This window comes from Chiloscyllium punctatum, chromosome 19, assembly GCF_047496795.1.
Source record: "Chiloscyllium punctatum isolate Juve2018m chromosome 19, sChiPun1.3, whole genome shotgun sequence".
In the NCBI taxonomy this organism is placed as follows: Eukaryota; Metazoa; Chordata; class Chondrichthyes; order Orectolobiformes; family Hemiscylliidae; genus Chiloscyllium; species Chiloscyllium punctatum.
This window is the reverse complement of record NC_092757.1, coordinates 89,533,249-89,548,279: the sequence shown is the minus strand read 5'-3', so window position 1 is coordinate 89,548,279 and position 15,031 is coordinate 89,533,249. Positions and strand designations below refer to the sequence as shown.

The window sequence follows — 15,031 nt, the reverse complement described above, 5'->3', positions numbered from 1 at the left end:
CAGTTCGCTGTCTGATGATTATAACATCTGGTTACAGCTTTCCAGTCTGACTTCTTAGCTAGTGGGAGGGGCAACAGCATTGTAATAAAATTCCAGCCAATGTTTCCAAACTCACCGGTAAGTCACAACGCTCATCATCAAAATAATGTCCGTCCCACACCTCTATTGCAATGCTGCTGTATTCTTTTGTAAGTGTCAATTTCTTTTTATTCAGACATTTTCCCATGACATATTGTAAAGGATGTGAAAGTAAATCATTCAGAAATTCCTAAGCAGAGAAAAAAAAATCAAAAATACACAGTTGAAAAGGCCTGCGGGAAACAGGAGTGATTTATTGTTGTCAGTTAAATTTAAATCTGCCTTTGAACTATTTCAGAATGGATACAGTATAAAGTTACGTAATCATGTCTAAGACTGGCAAAAAAAAATCAAGCTATGTAAAGGATTATACACGTGGAAAATTAATTGGGGTAGGGGCAACAATGTGTTGCTGAAAAAAATCATATTGTAATTGTTTAAAGGAATGGTCACAGTAGTGGTAGAAATTATAGAGTACAAACTGTCCACATCCTGCCTTTGTAAAAAGTTTCCAAGCTTTCTGAATACTCACAGAATCTGGAGCACCTTGAAAAAGTGGTACATTATGGAGCCCAGTTTTCACGTATGGACTACGCAGAGGAAGAGAGAGAGAAAAAAGTATAGTTTAGTTGGGCTGGTACACTGCTACACCAGAGGCAGGAGATACAAGTCCTTAGCTCCACTTTCGTGCCTTATCCCAATAGCACTTAATTCACTTAATGATTAAAAATACTTAATGACCCAGCCTCAATGGCCCTCCATGGTAAAGAATTCTTCAGAATACCCTCTCTCTAAAAGAAATAAATTCATCCTCAACACTGTTTTAAATGGGTGACCCCTTACTCTGGGATGATGCCCTCTGATCTTAGACTCTCCCACATGGAGAAACAACCACTCCGCATCTACCCTAGTAAGTGTCCTAAGATTCTTAGATGTTTTAATGAGATCTCCTCTAATTCTTCTAAACTTCAATTAGTGCAAGCCCAACAAACTTAACATCTCCTCATAAGACAATCTCTGCATACCCAGAATGAATATAGTGGACTGGCTAAAATGCCAGTATATCTTTTCTTAGAAATGGGGACCAAAACTGTTCATAGTATTGTAGGTGTAGTCTGACTACTGCCTTGTATAGATTCAGCAAGACATTACTGTGGTACTCTATTCCTTTTGTCGTAAACACCAATAGCCCATTTGCCTTCTCCATTACCTGCTGAACTTGGATGCTACCTTTTTGTGATCCATGCACTAGGACTGCAAATCTCTGTGCTGCAGTATTCTGCAGTCTTTCCCAATTTAAATAATATTCAGCTCGCTTATTCTTCCTGCCAAAGTGCATAACCTCATGTTTTCCCACATTACATTTCATATGCAGAATTGTTGACCACTCACCTAGTCTATCTATATCCCTACATAGGTTCAATTTGTCATCCTCATTATTTGCCTTCCCAACTATTTTGTAACATCTGCAAACCTGGCAATAGTATTTACTTCTATCATCCAAATCACTAATATACATTGTAAATGTGGTCTTAGGTCTAATGCCAGTCCAGGTTCCTGCTCCCGATTGCTATTCAGGAAGCCAAACTAGGACATGCAAGAATGTGAATACCATATAAAAGAATATCAGACTAAGTTTTGAAGCCCTCAATTTTCAAACAGCCTTCTAATATTCATTTGTGAACAATACATTTGGATAAGGTAAACGTTGCTGGCCAAGTATAGAAGTTACATCAGGTAGATGCAAAATACTTGAGAAAACTGGATAAAATATAAATGAAGCAAATGCTGGAATATGTTCAAGGATTTCCTCTAATATTTAAAATAGTAAACATATACTTGCATTTCTTAGTATTGCTACTCTGTAACACTGAGCAATTGTACCAAAGATGATAGCATCACTCTATTATGCATAAAAGCATTAGTTTATGCCTTGAAAGCTGTAAACCACCACATTTACAGACCCTTCAAAATTTCAGAGGTATGTATCAGAATGGAAGACAAATAGTTAAAAAAAAATCAATGTGCAGTTACCCACAAAAAAGAGGAATTGCTGACCACCCCAACTGTAACAGTGCATCCAGTTTTGGCTCCTCTCCTGTGTGTGATGTGACTTTGCCTGGATGCTGACCACTAGGATCAGGTTTGTAGATAACATTGATACCAAATACGTGGACAAATAGCACACTGTGGGGATCCCAGCATGGATGTAACACCTAAGGAAAAAAAGGTTTAAAAAGTTGTTACCTAGTTCAATTTTTACAAAGGTACTTCTTGTTAGGCTCTGCTTCTGGCATAGTTTGGTGAATAGGTATGTGGATAGGACAACAGTATGATTCCAATTTGCTACCTTTTTGTTTGTCAGGTCATTTATTTTATGCACCAGAAAATCAGCAGCACCATATTTAGGCACACTGACTTTCATACTTGGTACTCAAACCCATGCTCCTCTTGAGGAAGTCTCAGTTCCAGAAGTGTATGTATCCTTTCAAAATTTAAATTGTAACATCCTTATGACAAGTCTTTACTGGTTAACAACCATATTAAACATCAACATTAATGAACGCTTGCAACAGTCCTACAATCTTTCCTCGTCTACACTATATACAAACTTTTAATAGGAACAGAAAACTGTCACAAATTACTTTTGAAGAATACTTTTGTTGCAGAATAAGAAAAGTGTTCTTGAGGTCTTGGGCAGAGCCGTTGTAATGTTTCTGGATAGGATACTTTCTATAGTACATCTATAAAAATTGGTAAGAGTCATTGTGGACATGTCGAATGTCCTTAGCCTTCTGAGGAAGTAAAGGCATTGGTGAGCTTTACTGACTATAGCGTTGACCTTGGATGAACCAGAATAGATCATTGGTGATATTTACTCTTAGGAACTTGAAGCTCTTGACCATCTCAAGCACCACTGCTTCAGAGAGGGGTGTGTCCTCCTCTCCACTTCCTGAAGTTAATGACCACCTCTTTTGTTTTGCTGTCAGTGAGGGAGAGATTGTTGTCTTTACATCAGGTTGGCAATGAAATGTCATCTCACCAGTCTCCTAAATCACAGAAGGCGAGGGGGTGTGGAAATCACCATTTTAAAATCATTAATTGAATCACTCAGTCATCTGTATTTTTTCATTGCCCACTGCATTTTTTTGGACATTGTGCATGAAAATGTTCAGACGTGTTTGATAACAGATATAACAAAGTGACACAAGAATAGTAGAAAAGAATGCACAGAATGAGGACAGTGGCAACATTTGTATGTTATTTAAGATTTTTAAAAAATCTATGTTGTACATTTAATAAAATATAAAGGTCAATTCTGAGAACTGAGGACCTATCCAATTCTAACTGCCCAGAAAGAAAAAAACAGCAAAAAAGGATAATACTTTGAAGTGGCTGTACCGGTCTCAACTGGACCACCATTTTGAAGGAGTATATAAGGTGAGTCGGACCAACATCTATCATTTGCAAGTTTTACTGGTTTCCTCTTTTGGATGCGACCAACTGTCTGTTTGTGGCATTACCCCACTACTGTTGATATCCTGATTGTGCCAACAGTGCCAACTGGGCACAGAACCCAAACCTCTTTGACCCTTTAAAGGGCCTCCTTCCTATCAGATGGCCACTAATTGGTTTCCTACCATTTAATTGAACATGCCGAGACAGCAGGAGTGAGAGCCAATGAATCCCTAAGTTTCTGTTCTTCTTCCCTCATTAAAATGTAAAATGCAACCCAATCTGAGAAAAGGTTTGAAAATCAGATTTACATGTGCTTTTGGACAGTCTTGAATCTCATAAATTAACTTGCTATTTTTCTATTTAAGAGTCACAGCAGTCCTAAAATAATTTAATGCTTTTGAAGCTTTTTTATAGAGGTTTATAACATCATGAGGGGTACAGATAGGGTGAATAGCCAAGGTCTTTTTCCCAGGGTAGGGAAGTCCAAACCTGTGGGGACATAGGTTTAAGGTGAGAAGGGAAAGATTTAAAAAGGACATGAGAGGCAACATTTTAATGCAAAGGGTGGTGCATAAATGGAACAAGCTGCCGGAGGAAGTGGCAGAGTCAGTACAATTGCAACATTTAAAAGGCATCTGGATGGATAGATGAATAAGAAGGGTTTAGAGGAAATGGGCCAAATGTTGGAAAATAGAACTAGATCAGTTTAGGATATCTGGTCAACATGAACGAGTTGGATTGAAAGGTCTGCTTCTGTGCTGTGCTATGACTCTTAATTTTTCACCAATTTGAAATAATGACTCCACTGGCAGCACGGTGGCTTATTGGTTAGCATTACTGCCACACAGCACCAGTGACCCTGGTTCAATTCCATCCTCAGGCAACTGTCTGTGTTGAGTTTGCACATTCTCGTTGTGTCTGCGTGGGTTTCTGCTGGTTGCTTCGGTTTCCTCCCCCACTTCAAAGATGTGCAGGTCTGGTTGATTGGCATGCTAACCTGCCTTGTAGTGTTAAGAGATGGCAGGTTTGGTGGATTAGCCATGGGAAGTGAGGGGTCATGGGGGTAGGGTAGAGGGGGCCGAGTTTGGTTGGGATGCTGTTCGGAGGGTCAATGCAGACTTGATGGGCCAAATGGCATTTTTCTGCACCGTAGAGATTCTATGACTTATAAAACTCTGAAGTGCTCTGGAATATCCTGCAGTCATGAAAGGCAACATTTTAATGCAAAGGGTGGTGCATAAATGGAACAAGCTGCCAGAGGAAGTGGCAGAGTCAGGTACAATTGCAACATTTAAAAGGCGTTTGGATGGGTAAATGAACAGGAAGGGTTTAGAGGGAAATGGGCCAAATGTTGGAAAATAGGTCTAGGTCAGTTTAGGATATCTGGTCAACATGAACGAGTTGGATTGAAAGTTCTGCTTCTGTGCTTCTATGACTCTTTTAATTTTTCTACATTGAAACAGTGACCACACTGGCATCACAGTGGCTTATTGGTTGGCATTACTGCCTCACAGCACCAGGTACCCAGGTTCAATTCCACCCTCAGGCAACTTTCATATACAGGGTCTTTCTTTATTATGTAATAAATATACAAATACAAGTATTTTGAACCGTATTATTCTGTACACATCTCCTGCTCCCTACCCAAGTTGGATCTTTCCAGCGAGGTGATCTCTGAAGGCTGGCAAAATCATGCAGACGGGTCAAGAACTTTTCTTCACCGTCACTGGATTCAGCTGTCCCAGCCACTCGCAAAGCATTGTCTCCTTTTAGAATTCTGGCAAAAGCGTTCACATAAAGGCCATTTTCTGCACAAGAATAAAATGAAGTTTTAAAGAAAAGCATTAATTTGGAAAGAAAAATAAATTGTGTAACAATAAAATTGTGATTCATTAATAAATTTTCATTAATGAAAAGAAATGTGTTGTGGCACTTACATCATAAATTCAGTTAGTTCAGTTGGCTGGATGGCTGATTTGTGATGCAAAATGACACCAAATCCCACCTTCTCTTAAGGCATGGTGACCTTCAGGTTAAACCACCACGAGTCATCTCTCTTTAATGGGAGAGCAGCCCTATTGGTCCAGAAGGACTATGACCACTTTACCATTTACCATAAACTATGACATATTTGGGACAAAGCACCTAAATTTAAAAAAAATATGTTCTTGGGATGTGGGCTATACTGGGAAAGCAGAATTACAACCTATTCCTAGTGGTCCTGATGGTATCAATGATCAACTACAATTTGCAGGGAGTCACATAGATGTCTGAGTGAGACTGGATACATGTTGGTAAGGTGTGTGTGATGGAGAGGGGACAAGAGAAGCTGGGAATGAAGAAAGTGAGGCAGGTGCCCTGCTCTGAATGACATCAGGAAGCAACTGGGATTTAATAATTCAGCAACTTGCACAGTCATTTCTACTGCTGACACGAGATTACAAACTACCAGATTTATTGTAGAAAATTCATAACTTAATTTGAACTTGTAATCTGTAGGCTACTAGACCATACAGAGTCATAGAGTCATAGAGATGTATAGCACAGAAACAGACCCCACGGTCCAACCCATCCATGCCGACCAGATATCCCAACCCAATCTAGTCCCACCTGCCAACACCCAGCACATATTCCTCCAAACCCTTCCTATTCATATACCCATCCAAACGCCTCTTAAATGTTGCAATTGTACCAGCCTCCACCACTTCCTTTGGCAACTCATTCCATACACGCACCACCCTCTGCGTGTAAAAGTTGCCCTCTTTTATATCTTTCCCCACTCACCCTAAACCTATGTCGTCTAGTTCTGGACTCCCGACCCCAGGGAAAAGACTTTGTCTATTTATCCTATCCATGCCCCTCATGATTTTGTAAACCTGTATAAGGTCACCCCTCAGCCTCTGACGCTCCAGGGAAAACAGCCCCAGCCTGTTCAGCCTCTCCCTTTAGCTCAAATCCTCCAACCCTGCCAACATCCTTGTAAATCTTTTCTGAACCTTTCAAGTTTCACAATATCTTTCCAATTGGAAGGAGACTGGAATTGCACACAATATTCCAACAGTGGCCTAACCAATGTCCTGTGCAACCACTACATGATCTTCCAACTCTTGTACTCAATACTCTGAGCAATAAAGGAAAGCATACCAAATGACTTCTTCATAGTGTCATAGAGTCATAGAGATGTACAGCATGGAAACAGACCCTTCGGTCCAATTCGCCAATGCCGACCATATATCCCAACCCAATCTAGTCCCATCTGCCAGCGCCTGGCCCATATCCCTCTAAACATTTTCTATTCATATACCCATCCAAATGCCTTTTAACTGTTGTAATTGTACCAGGCTAAACCACTTTCTCTGGCAGCTCATTCCATACACGTACCACCCTCTGCGTGAAAAAGTTGTCCCTTATATATTTCCCCTCTCACCCTAAACCTAAGCCCTCTAGTTCTGGACTCCCCGACTACAGGGAAAAGACTTTGTCTATTTATCCTATCCATCCCCCACATAATTTTGTAAACCTCTAGAAGGTCATCCTTCAGCCTCTGACGCTCGAGGGAAAAAAGCCCCAGCCTGTTCAGCCTCTCCCTATAGCTCAAATCTTCCAAGGCTGGCAACATCCTTGTCAGTCTTTTCTGAACCCTTTCAAGTTTCACAACATCTTTCTGATAGGAAGGAGACCAGAGGTGCACATAATATTCCAACAGTGGTCTAAACCAATGTCCTGTACAGCCACAACATGACCTCCCAACTCCTGTACTCAATAAAGGAAAGCATACCAAATGCCTTCTTCACTATACTATTTACCTACGAATCCACTTTCAAGGAGCTATGAACCTGCACTCCAAGGTCTCTTTGTTCAGCCACACTCCCTAGGGCCTTACTATTAAGTGTATAAGTCTGTTAAGATTTGCTTTCCCAAAATGCAGCACCTCGCATTTATCTGAATTAAACTCCATCTGCCACTTGTCAACCCATTGGCCCATCTGGTCAAGATCCTATTGTAATCTGAGGTAACCTTCTTCACTGCCCACTACACCTTGAATTTTGGTGTCATCTGCAAACTTACTAACTATACCTCTTATGCTCACATCCAAATCATTTATATAAATGACAAAAGGTAGTGACACTTGTGGCACTCCACTGGTCACAGGCCTCCAGTCTGAAAAACAACCCTCTACCACCACCCTCTGTCTTCTACCTTTGAGCCAGTTCTGTATCCAAATGGCTAGTCCTCCCTGTATTCCATGAGATCTAACCTTTCTCACCAGTCTCCCATGGGGAACCTTGTCGAATGCCTTACTGAAGTCCATATAGGTCACATGTACTGCTCTGCCCTTATCAATCCTCTTTGTTACTTCCTCAAAAAACTCAACCAAGTTTGTGAGACATGATTTCGCCCACACAAAGCCATGTTGATTATCGCTAATCAGTCCTTGCCTTTCCAAGTACACGTACATCCTATCCTTCAGGATTCCCTCCAACAACTTGCCCACCACCTACGTCAGGCTCACTGTTCTATAGTTCCCTAAGCTGTAAACCACAGTATAGAAAGTACAAAACAGTACATCCAGCACTGTATAAAATTTCCAAGTACACAAGATAATACAGACACTACAAATTCTCCTTTACGAATGAGGATCTTAAAAGAGAGGCAACTAATCATGCTGCAGTTTCAAAATTGGCCTGGCTTCTTTGCTAGCGAGTATAGTCTAAACAAGATAAATGCAAAGTCTTTCTGCAGTCTGGATAGCTTACCAATGAAAAAAAGGCTTCTCACAGAAATACAATTTAAACAATCTGGCACCTGCACATGCTCAATTTTCTTTGCCGTGCCATTGGTGGCTCTATCTTCAGTTGCACTGATTTAATCTTTGAATTCCTTTCTTAAATGGTCTCCTTCCAAAATCTCTCCATTCCCACAATCTCTTTTTCTTTCTTTAAATCGATCTTTAAACCACCTCTCTAACCAAGCTTTTGTCACTGGTCCAAATATTGCACCCTGTGGCTCATCATGAAACTTTGGTAAATGTGTTTTGGGACATAATACTATGTTTGAGATCTATATAAATACAAGTGGTTGTTGTTTCTATGTGAAATAGGTGTAGGGGATTGGAAGCTTTTAAACAAGCAATAAAGGGTAGAACATAAAATATGAGAGTAAGATAGCTAATAATATAAAATAAGATTGCATTTTTAAAGATATCTTAAAAGTAAGAGAGAGGCAAGAGTGGCGTCGGGTGGTGAGGGAGCGGCAGTGGAGGAAACCCAGGACCTGCATGTCCTCGGCAGAGTGGGAGAGGGAGTTGAAATGTTGGGCCACGGGGCAGTGGGGTTGATTGGTGCGGGTGTCCCAGAGATGTTCCCTGCCCTGCCACCACAGGAATTGCAAAGCGTGCGCCCACACCTCCTCCCTCACCTCCATCCAAGGCCCCAAAGGAGCCTTCCACATCCATCAAAGTTTCACCTGCACATCTACCAATGTCATTTAATGTATCCGTTGCACCCGATGCGGTCTCCTCTACATTGGGGAGACTGGACGCCTCCTCGCAGAGCACTTTAGGGAACATCTCTGGGACACCTGCACCAATCATCCCCATCGCCCCGTGGCCCAATATTTCAACTCCCCCTCCCACTCTGCCGAGGACATGCAGGTCCTGGGCCTCCTCCACCGCCTCTCCCTCACCACTTGACACCTGGAGGAAGAACAGCTCATCTTCTGCCTCGGAACACTTCAACCCCAGGGCATCAATGTGGACTTCACCAGTTTCTTCATTTCCCCTCCCCCCACCTTACCGCAGTTCCAACCTTCCAGCTCTGCACCATCCTCATGACTTGTCCTGCCTGCCAATCTCCCTTCCCACCTATCCACTCCACTCTCCCCTCTGACCTATCACTTCCATCCCCACCCCCATTCACGATTGTACTCTTTGCTACCTTCCCCCACCCTCCTCTCTGACCTATCACCTCCAACCCCACCGCCATTCACCTATTGTACTATTTGCTACCTTCGCCCCAGCCCCACCCCATTTATCTCTCCACCCTGGATGCTCCCTGCCTCTATTCCTGATGAAGGGCTTTTGCCTGAAACGTCGATTTTCCTGCTCCTCGGAAACTGCCTGACCTGCTGTGCTTTTCCAGCACCACCCTAACACACCGTATGCCTTCTTAACAGCACTATCAACCTGGTTGGCAACTTTCAGGGTTCTATGTACATGGATTCCAAGATCCCTCCGCACATCCACACTACCAAGAATCTTTCCATTGATCCAGTATTCTGCCTTCCGGTTATTCTTCCCAAAGTGAATCACCTAACATCTAGCTGCATTGAACTCCATTTGACACCTCTCAGCCCAATTCTGCAGTTTATCCAAGTCCCCCTGCAACCTGCTACATTCTTCCACACTGTCCAATACTCCACCGACTTTAATATCATCTGCAAACTTACTAACCCATCCACCTATGCCTGCACCTAAGTCATTTATAAAAATGACAAACAGCAGTGGTCCCAAAACAGATCCTTGTGGCAGACCACTAGTAAACAGACTCCAGGCTGAATATTTTCCATCAACCACCACTCGCTGCCTTCTTTCAGAAAGCCAGTTTCTAATCCAAACTACTAAATCACCCTCAATCCCAGTCTCTGCATTTTCTCCAAAAGCCCACCATGTGGAATCTTATCAAAGACTTTACTGAAGTCCATCTACACCACGTCAATGGCCCTACCCTCATCTACATGCTTGGTCACTTTCTCAAAAAACTCAATGAGGTTTGTGAGACACGACCTGCCCTTGACAAAACCATGTTGACTATCTGAAATCAAATTGTTGCTTGCTAGATGATTATAAATCTTATCTCTCATAATCCTTTCCAAAACCTTTCCTACAACAGACGTAAGACTCACTGATCTATAATTACTTGGATCATCTCTACTGCCTTTTTTGAACAAGGGCACAACATTTGCAATCCTCCAGTCCTCTGGTACCAAACTTGTAGACAATGATGATTCAAATATCAAAGCCAAAGGCTCCGCCATCTCCTTCCTAGCTTCCCAGAGAATCCTCAGATAAATCCCATCCAGCCCAGAGGACTTGTCTACTTTCACTCTTTCTAGAATTGATAACACCTCTTCCTTACTAACCTCAATCCTTTCTAGTCTAATATCTCATATCTCATTCTTCTCCTCTACAATATTCTCCTTTACCTACATGAAAACCAATGAGAAATATTCATTTAGCACCTCTCCGATCTCCACAGGGCCCACACACAACTTCTCACTTCTATCTTTGACTGGCCCTATTCCTACCCTAGCCATCCTTTTATTCCTCACATACCTATAGAAAGCTTTCGGGTTCTCCTTTATTCTACCTGCTAAAGGCTGCTCATGTCATAACTCTCTCTTTAAATCCTTCCCAGCTAATCTGTAACGCTCCACTGCCTCATCTGAAATGTTTTGTCTCATCGTCGCATAAGCCTCCTTCTTCTGCTTAACAAGAAATGCAATTTCAGTAGTAAACCACAGTTCCCTTACCTTATCACTTCCTCCCTGCCTGACAGGGACATACCTATCAAGGACACGGAATATCTGTTCCTTAAACCAGCTCCGCATTTCGGTTGTCCCCATCCCCTGCATTTTGCTACCCCATTCTATGCATCCTAAGTCTTGCCTAACTGCATTATAATTGCCCTTGCCCCCATCAATAATTCTTGCCCTGTGGCATGTACCTATCCCTTTCCATTGCTAAACTAGATGTAACTGCATTATGGTCACTCTCTCCAAAGTGCTCACCTACCACTAAATCAAACACCTAACCTGGTTCATTACCAAGCACCAGATCCAGTGTGGCCTACCCTTTTGTTGGCCCTTCAACATACTGTGTCAAGAAATCCTCCTGCACACATTGGACAAAAACTGATCCATCCGACATACTAGAGTTATCGCTTTTCCAGTCAACGTTGGGGAAGTCCCTCATAATGACCACCCTGCCAATTTTCATTTTGCCAATCTTCTCCTCCACCTTCCTGAAACTCTGCGGAGGCCAATAAAAAACTCCCAGCAATATGACATCTCCTCTCCTGTTTCTAACCTCAACTTTCAGCAACCGTTATACTATCCTTGATTAACAAGGCCACACCTCCCCCTCTTTTAGCGCCTTGCTTGTTCTTAGTGAAAGATCTAAGCCCTGGAACCTGCAACATCCATCCCTCACCCTGCTCTATCCAAGTCTCCGAAATGGCCACAACATTGAAGTCCCAGGTATCTATCTGTACAGCAAGCTCACCTCCTTATTTTGGATACCTCTGGCGTTGAAGTAGACACACTTCAAACCAGCTTGCTGTCTGCCAACACATTCCTGTGACTGTGAAATCCTGTCCATGCCCTCCCTACTCTCATCCTCCTGTGCACTGGAACCACACCTCAGGTTCTCATCACCTGGCTGAGCTGGTTTAAATTCACCCAAATAGCATCAGCAAATTTCCCACCCAGGATATTAGTACCCCTCTGGTTCAAGTAAGACTGTCCTGTTTGTAGAGGTCCTTCCACAGAATGAACCCCAATTATCCAAGTACATGAAACCCTCCCTCCTGCAATCCCTGCAGTCACATGTTCAGCTGATATCTTTCCCTATTCCTTGCCTCGCTATCACGTGGCATGGGTAACAAACCAGAGATAACAACTCTATTTGTTTTAGCTCTCAGCTTCCACCCTAGCTCCCTGAAATCATGCCTTACATCCTTATCCCTCTTTCTACCAATATTATTGGTACCTACATGGACCACAACTTGGGGCTGGTCACCATCTCCCTTCAGGACCCCAAAGACATGATCCTAAACATCACGGACTCTGGCACCTGAGAGGCAACACACCAACTGTGAGTCTTGTTCGTTCCCAACAAATCTTTTATCTGACTCTCTAACTACTGAGTCCCCAATGACTAACACTCTCCTCCTTTCCCTCCTTCCCTTCTGTGCAACAGGGACAGGCTCTGTGCCTCTGGTTGGCAAAATATTCGAAAAAACCCTTTTGAAATACTTAGTGCAACATATCAATAAGAATTTGCTACCAAAACATTGATATGGTTTTTGCAGTTAGATAGCTGCAGGAAAAATTCCAAGAACAGAAGATAGCCCTCAGCGTTTATTGACATGACCAAGACTTTGACGCATCAGCTGTTAGGATGCTTGGACAGTAATGCAGATATAATTGCCTGGAAAATTCTTATCAATAGTTGGACAATTCAATCAAAGCAGACTCATACATGTCCTAGATAATAGTGAGTTTTCTAACTATTCACAATCACCAATGGTGTTACACCGGATTGTTGCTAATGTTAACCCTTTTCCGCATGTTTTACTCTACTATGCTGTCCAATGCTTTCCATGATGATAAACCTGGTATCAAAATCAGATATTGCATGGATGGAAGGTTGCTCGATTTGTGAAGGCTCCAAGCAAAGACCAAGGTATCCAAGGCCATACTTTGCGGTTTTCTGTTTGCCAATCATGGTGCACTAGCTGCCAGTTCATAGCTGGACATGCAATGCAACATGGACTTGTTCAACCAACAACTTCAGCCTTACCAACAGCACAAAAAAAGGAATAATATAACAGCCTCTTCCAGGAAAGTCCCATTTTGAGTCCAGCATTTCAGTATATATGCAGAACCTGTCGGCAGCAAAGAAGTTCATTTATCTCAGCAGCAAACCCTCTTGAGCTATCTACTGATGATAAGACACATGTAAGAATTACCAAAGCAAGTATAGTTTAATGCAGACTTTGAACTTAGGACTGGGAAACAGGAGGAGGAGAACTGCTTATCATCTTGAAAGTCCATAGAACACTAGTCTTGCCCATATTTCTTTATGCACGTGCAACTTGAATGGAGTACCAGTGTTATGCCAAGAAGCTCAACCACTTTCATGTGAGCTGCTTAAGAAAGTTTCAAAATATCAGATGGCAAGATAAAATATTAGATGCTGAGGTGATCACCTGAGCTGGCATTCCAAGCATCCACAACTTATTGAGATTGTCACATGTGAATTAGGCTGGTCATATGACTAGAATGCCTGGTATTTGTTTACCAAAGCAAATCTTCTATGGGGAGCTGGAGTCTGAGGTGCGCGATCACAATGGTCAAAGGAAGTGCTACAAGGACACACTGAAAAATTCACTTGGGGATTTTGATATCTGTCCTAAGCCCTGGAAAGAAGTTCACTTAAATCACTATACCAGGTAAAATCTGATAGAAAAAGCAGTGCAGCATTCTTCAAATTCAAACACATGTCAGAAGTGGAGAGAAAACACAAGGAGAGAAAATCCTGAGGCAGTAATCCAAAGCTCAGTCATCTGTGGTATCCTACCCACTTGCGGCAGAACCTCTGAACACACATCAGTCTCAGCAATCATCTACATACAAACTGGAATCTTACCAAATACCACATTTGATTAATGTGGTTACCTTCTCCTCAAAAAGCGAACAATAAAAATTAAACAAAAGATTAAATTACACTTGCCAACTATGAGCCAATCTTTGATTAAAAGATATGCTGCCCACACATGTGGAATTCATCATGTAACCCCATTACACCTGCTATCGTGCTTTGTTTAACACTTCACAACTTTGAAAAACCTACCGCAGCCAACCCATCTGAGTTCTGAGCTCCTACTTTTTCATTTGAGGAATCAAACGTTTAAATTAAAAATAAGACAAGAATCCTTTTTTTTGTCAAATTCATATCACATTTGTGATGTGAGAGTGAAGTATTGAATAATGCACAGACCTTTCAAGCCATAGACTTGGGAAATTCGTAGATGGATTCCAGTTCGTGGGCGGTATCGAACCATATTGTCTAAACTAAGGTGTGCTGGTGATTGCTGATGTAAAAGGTGTTTCCTGCTGTCTAATCTTTCCTTGTACCAGGTCATCCACTGTTCAGGGGGAACTATAATAACAGCAAAGATTTTACAGGAGAATAGACATTGCATTCAAACATATATAGACAGTCAGGTTAAGTTTTAAAGCAATCTTGATCACCATGGTAATGATAAAAGACACTTATTTTACTATACAACAGAATGCACCAGAACAGTTAGTCAAATGGATGTAATGGAGTCCAGAGTCTGATATGGTGTGTGAAGCCATCGCAGACGTAGCAAGCATAATACTTATGAAGCATCATTAACGTATTGGAAATAAGAAATAAAAAAGAGAAGCAAAAAAAGTTTCAGGTATGAAGGGAGACCACAATATTTAAAATTCTGATCCTTTCTCACAGCTATGTCTGTAATATAAATCATCACACCCAATCTTCGCAACTACCCAATCCCAGTCATAATCCAATTTCCTCTGGATTTGGGGTCATACATGATCATAAATTAATTTTTACTTTGGAATTTTGAATTAATGGCATGTGGGTTTGTTCTGTGTATGAGACAGTGAGAGAGGATTTAGTGATTAGCTTGTCAGTATTTCTTGAGCCATGACTTTTTAAATC

The 15,031-nt window shown here is 41.8% G+C and overlaps 1 protein-coding gene across 1 annotated transcript in view; it reads right to left on the bottom strand.

The window, feature by feature from the left end:
• Positions 1-15,031, bottom strand: part of LOC140491600 (uncharacterized) — a 161,154-nt gene that overhangs the window by 14,032 nt on the left and 132,091 nt on the right. Inside the window, exons 25-29 of the mRNA XM_072590028.1 lie at positions 14,318-14,479; positions 5,182-5,345; positions 2,113-2,294; positions 611-668; positions 116-268 (exon numbers count right to left, since the gene is read on the bottom strand). Of these exons, the coding sequence (XP_072446129.1) occupies positions 116-268; positions 611-668; positions 2,113-2,294; positions 5,182-5,345; positions 14,318-14,479 (719 nt within the window). The remainder of the gene's footprint in view (positions 1-115; positions 269-610; positions 669-2,112; positions 2,295-5,181; positions 5,346-14,317; positions 14,480-15,031) is intronic.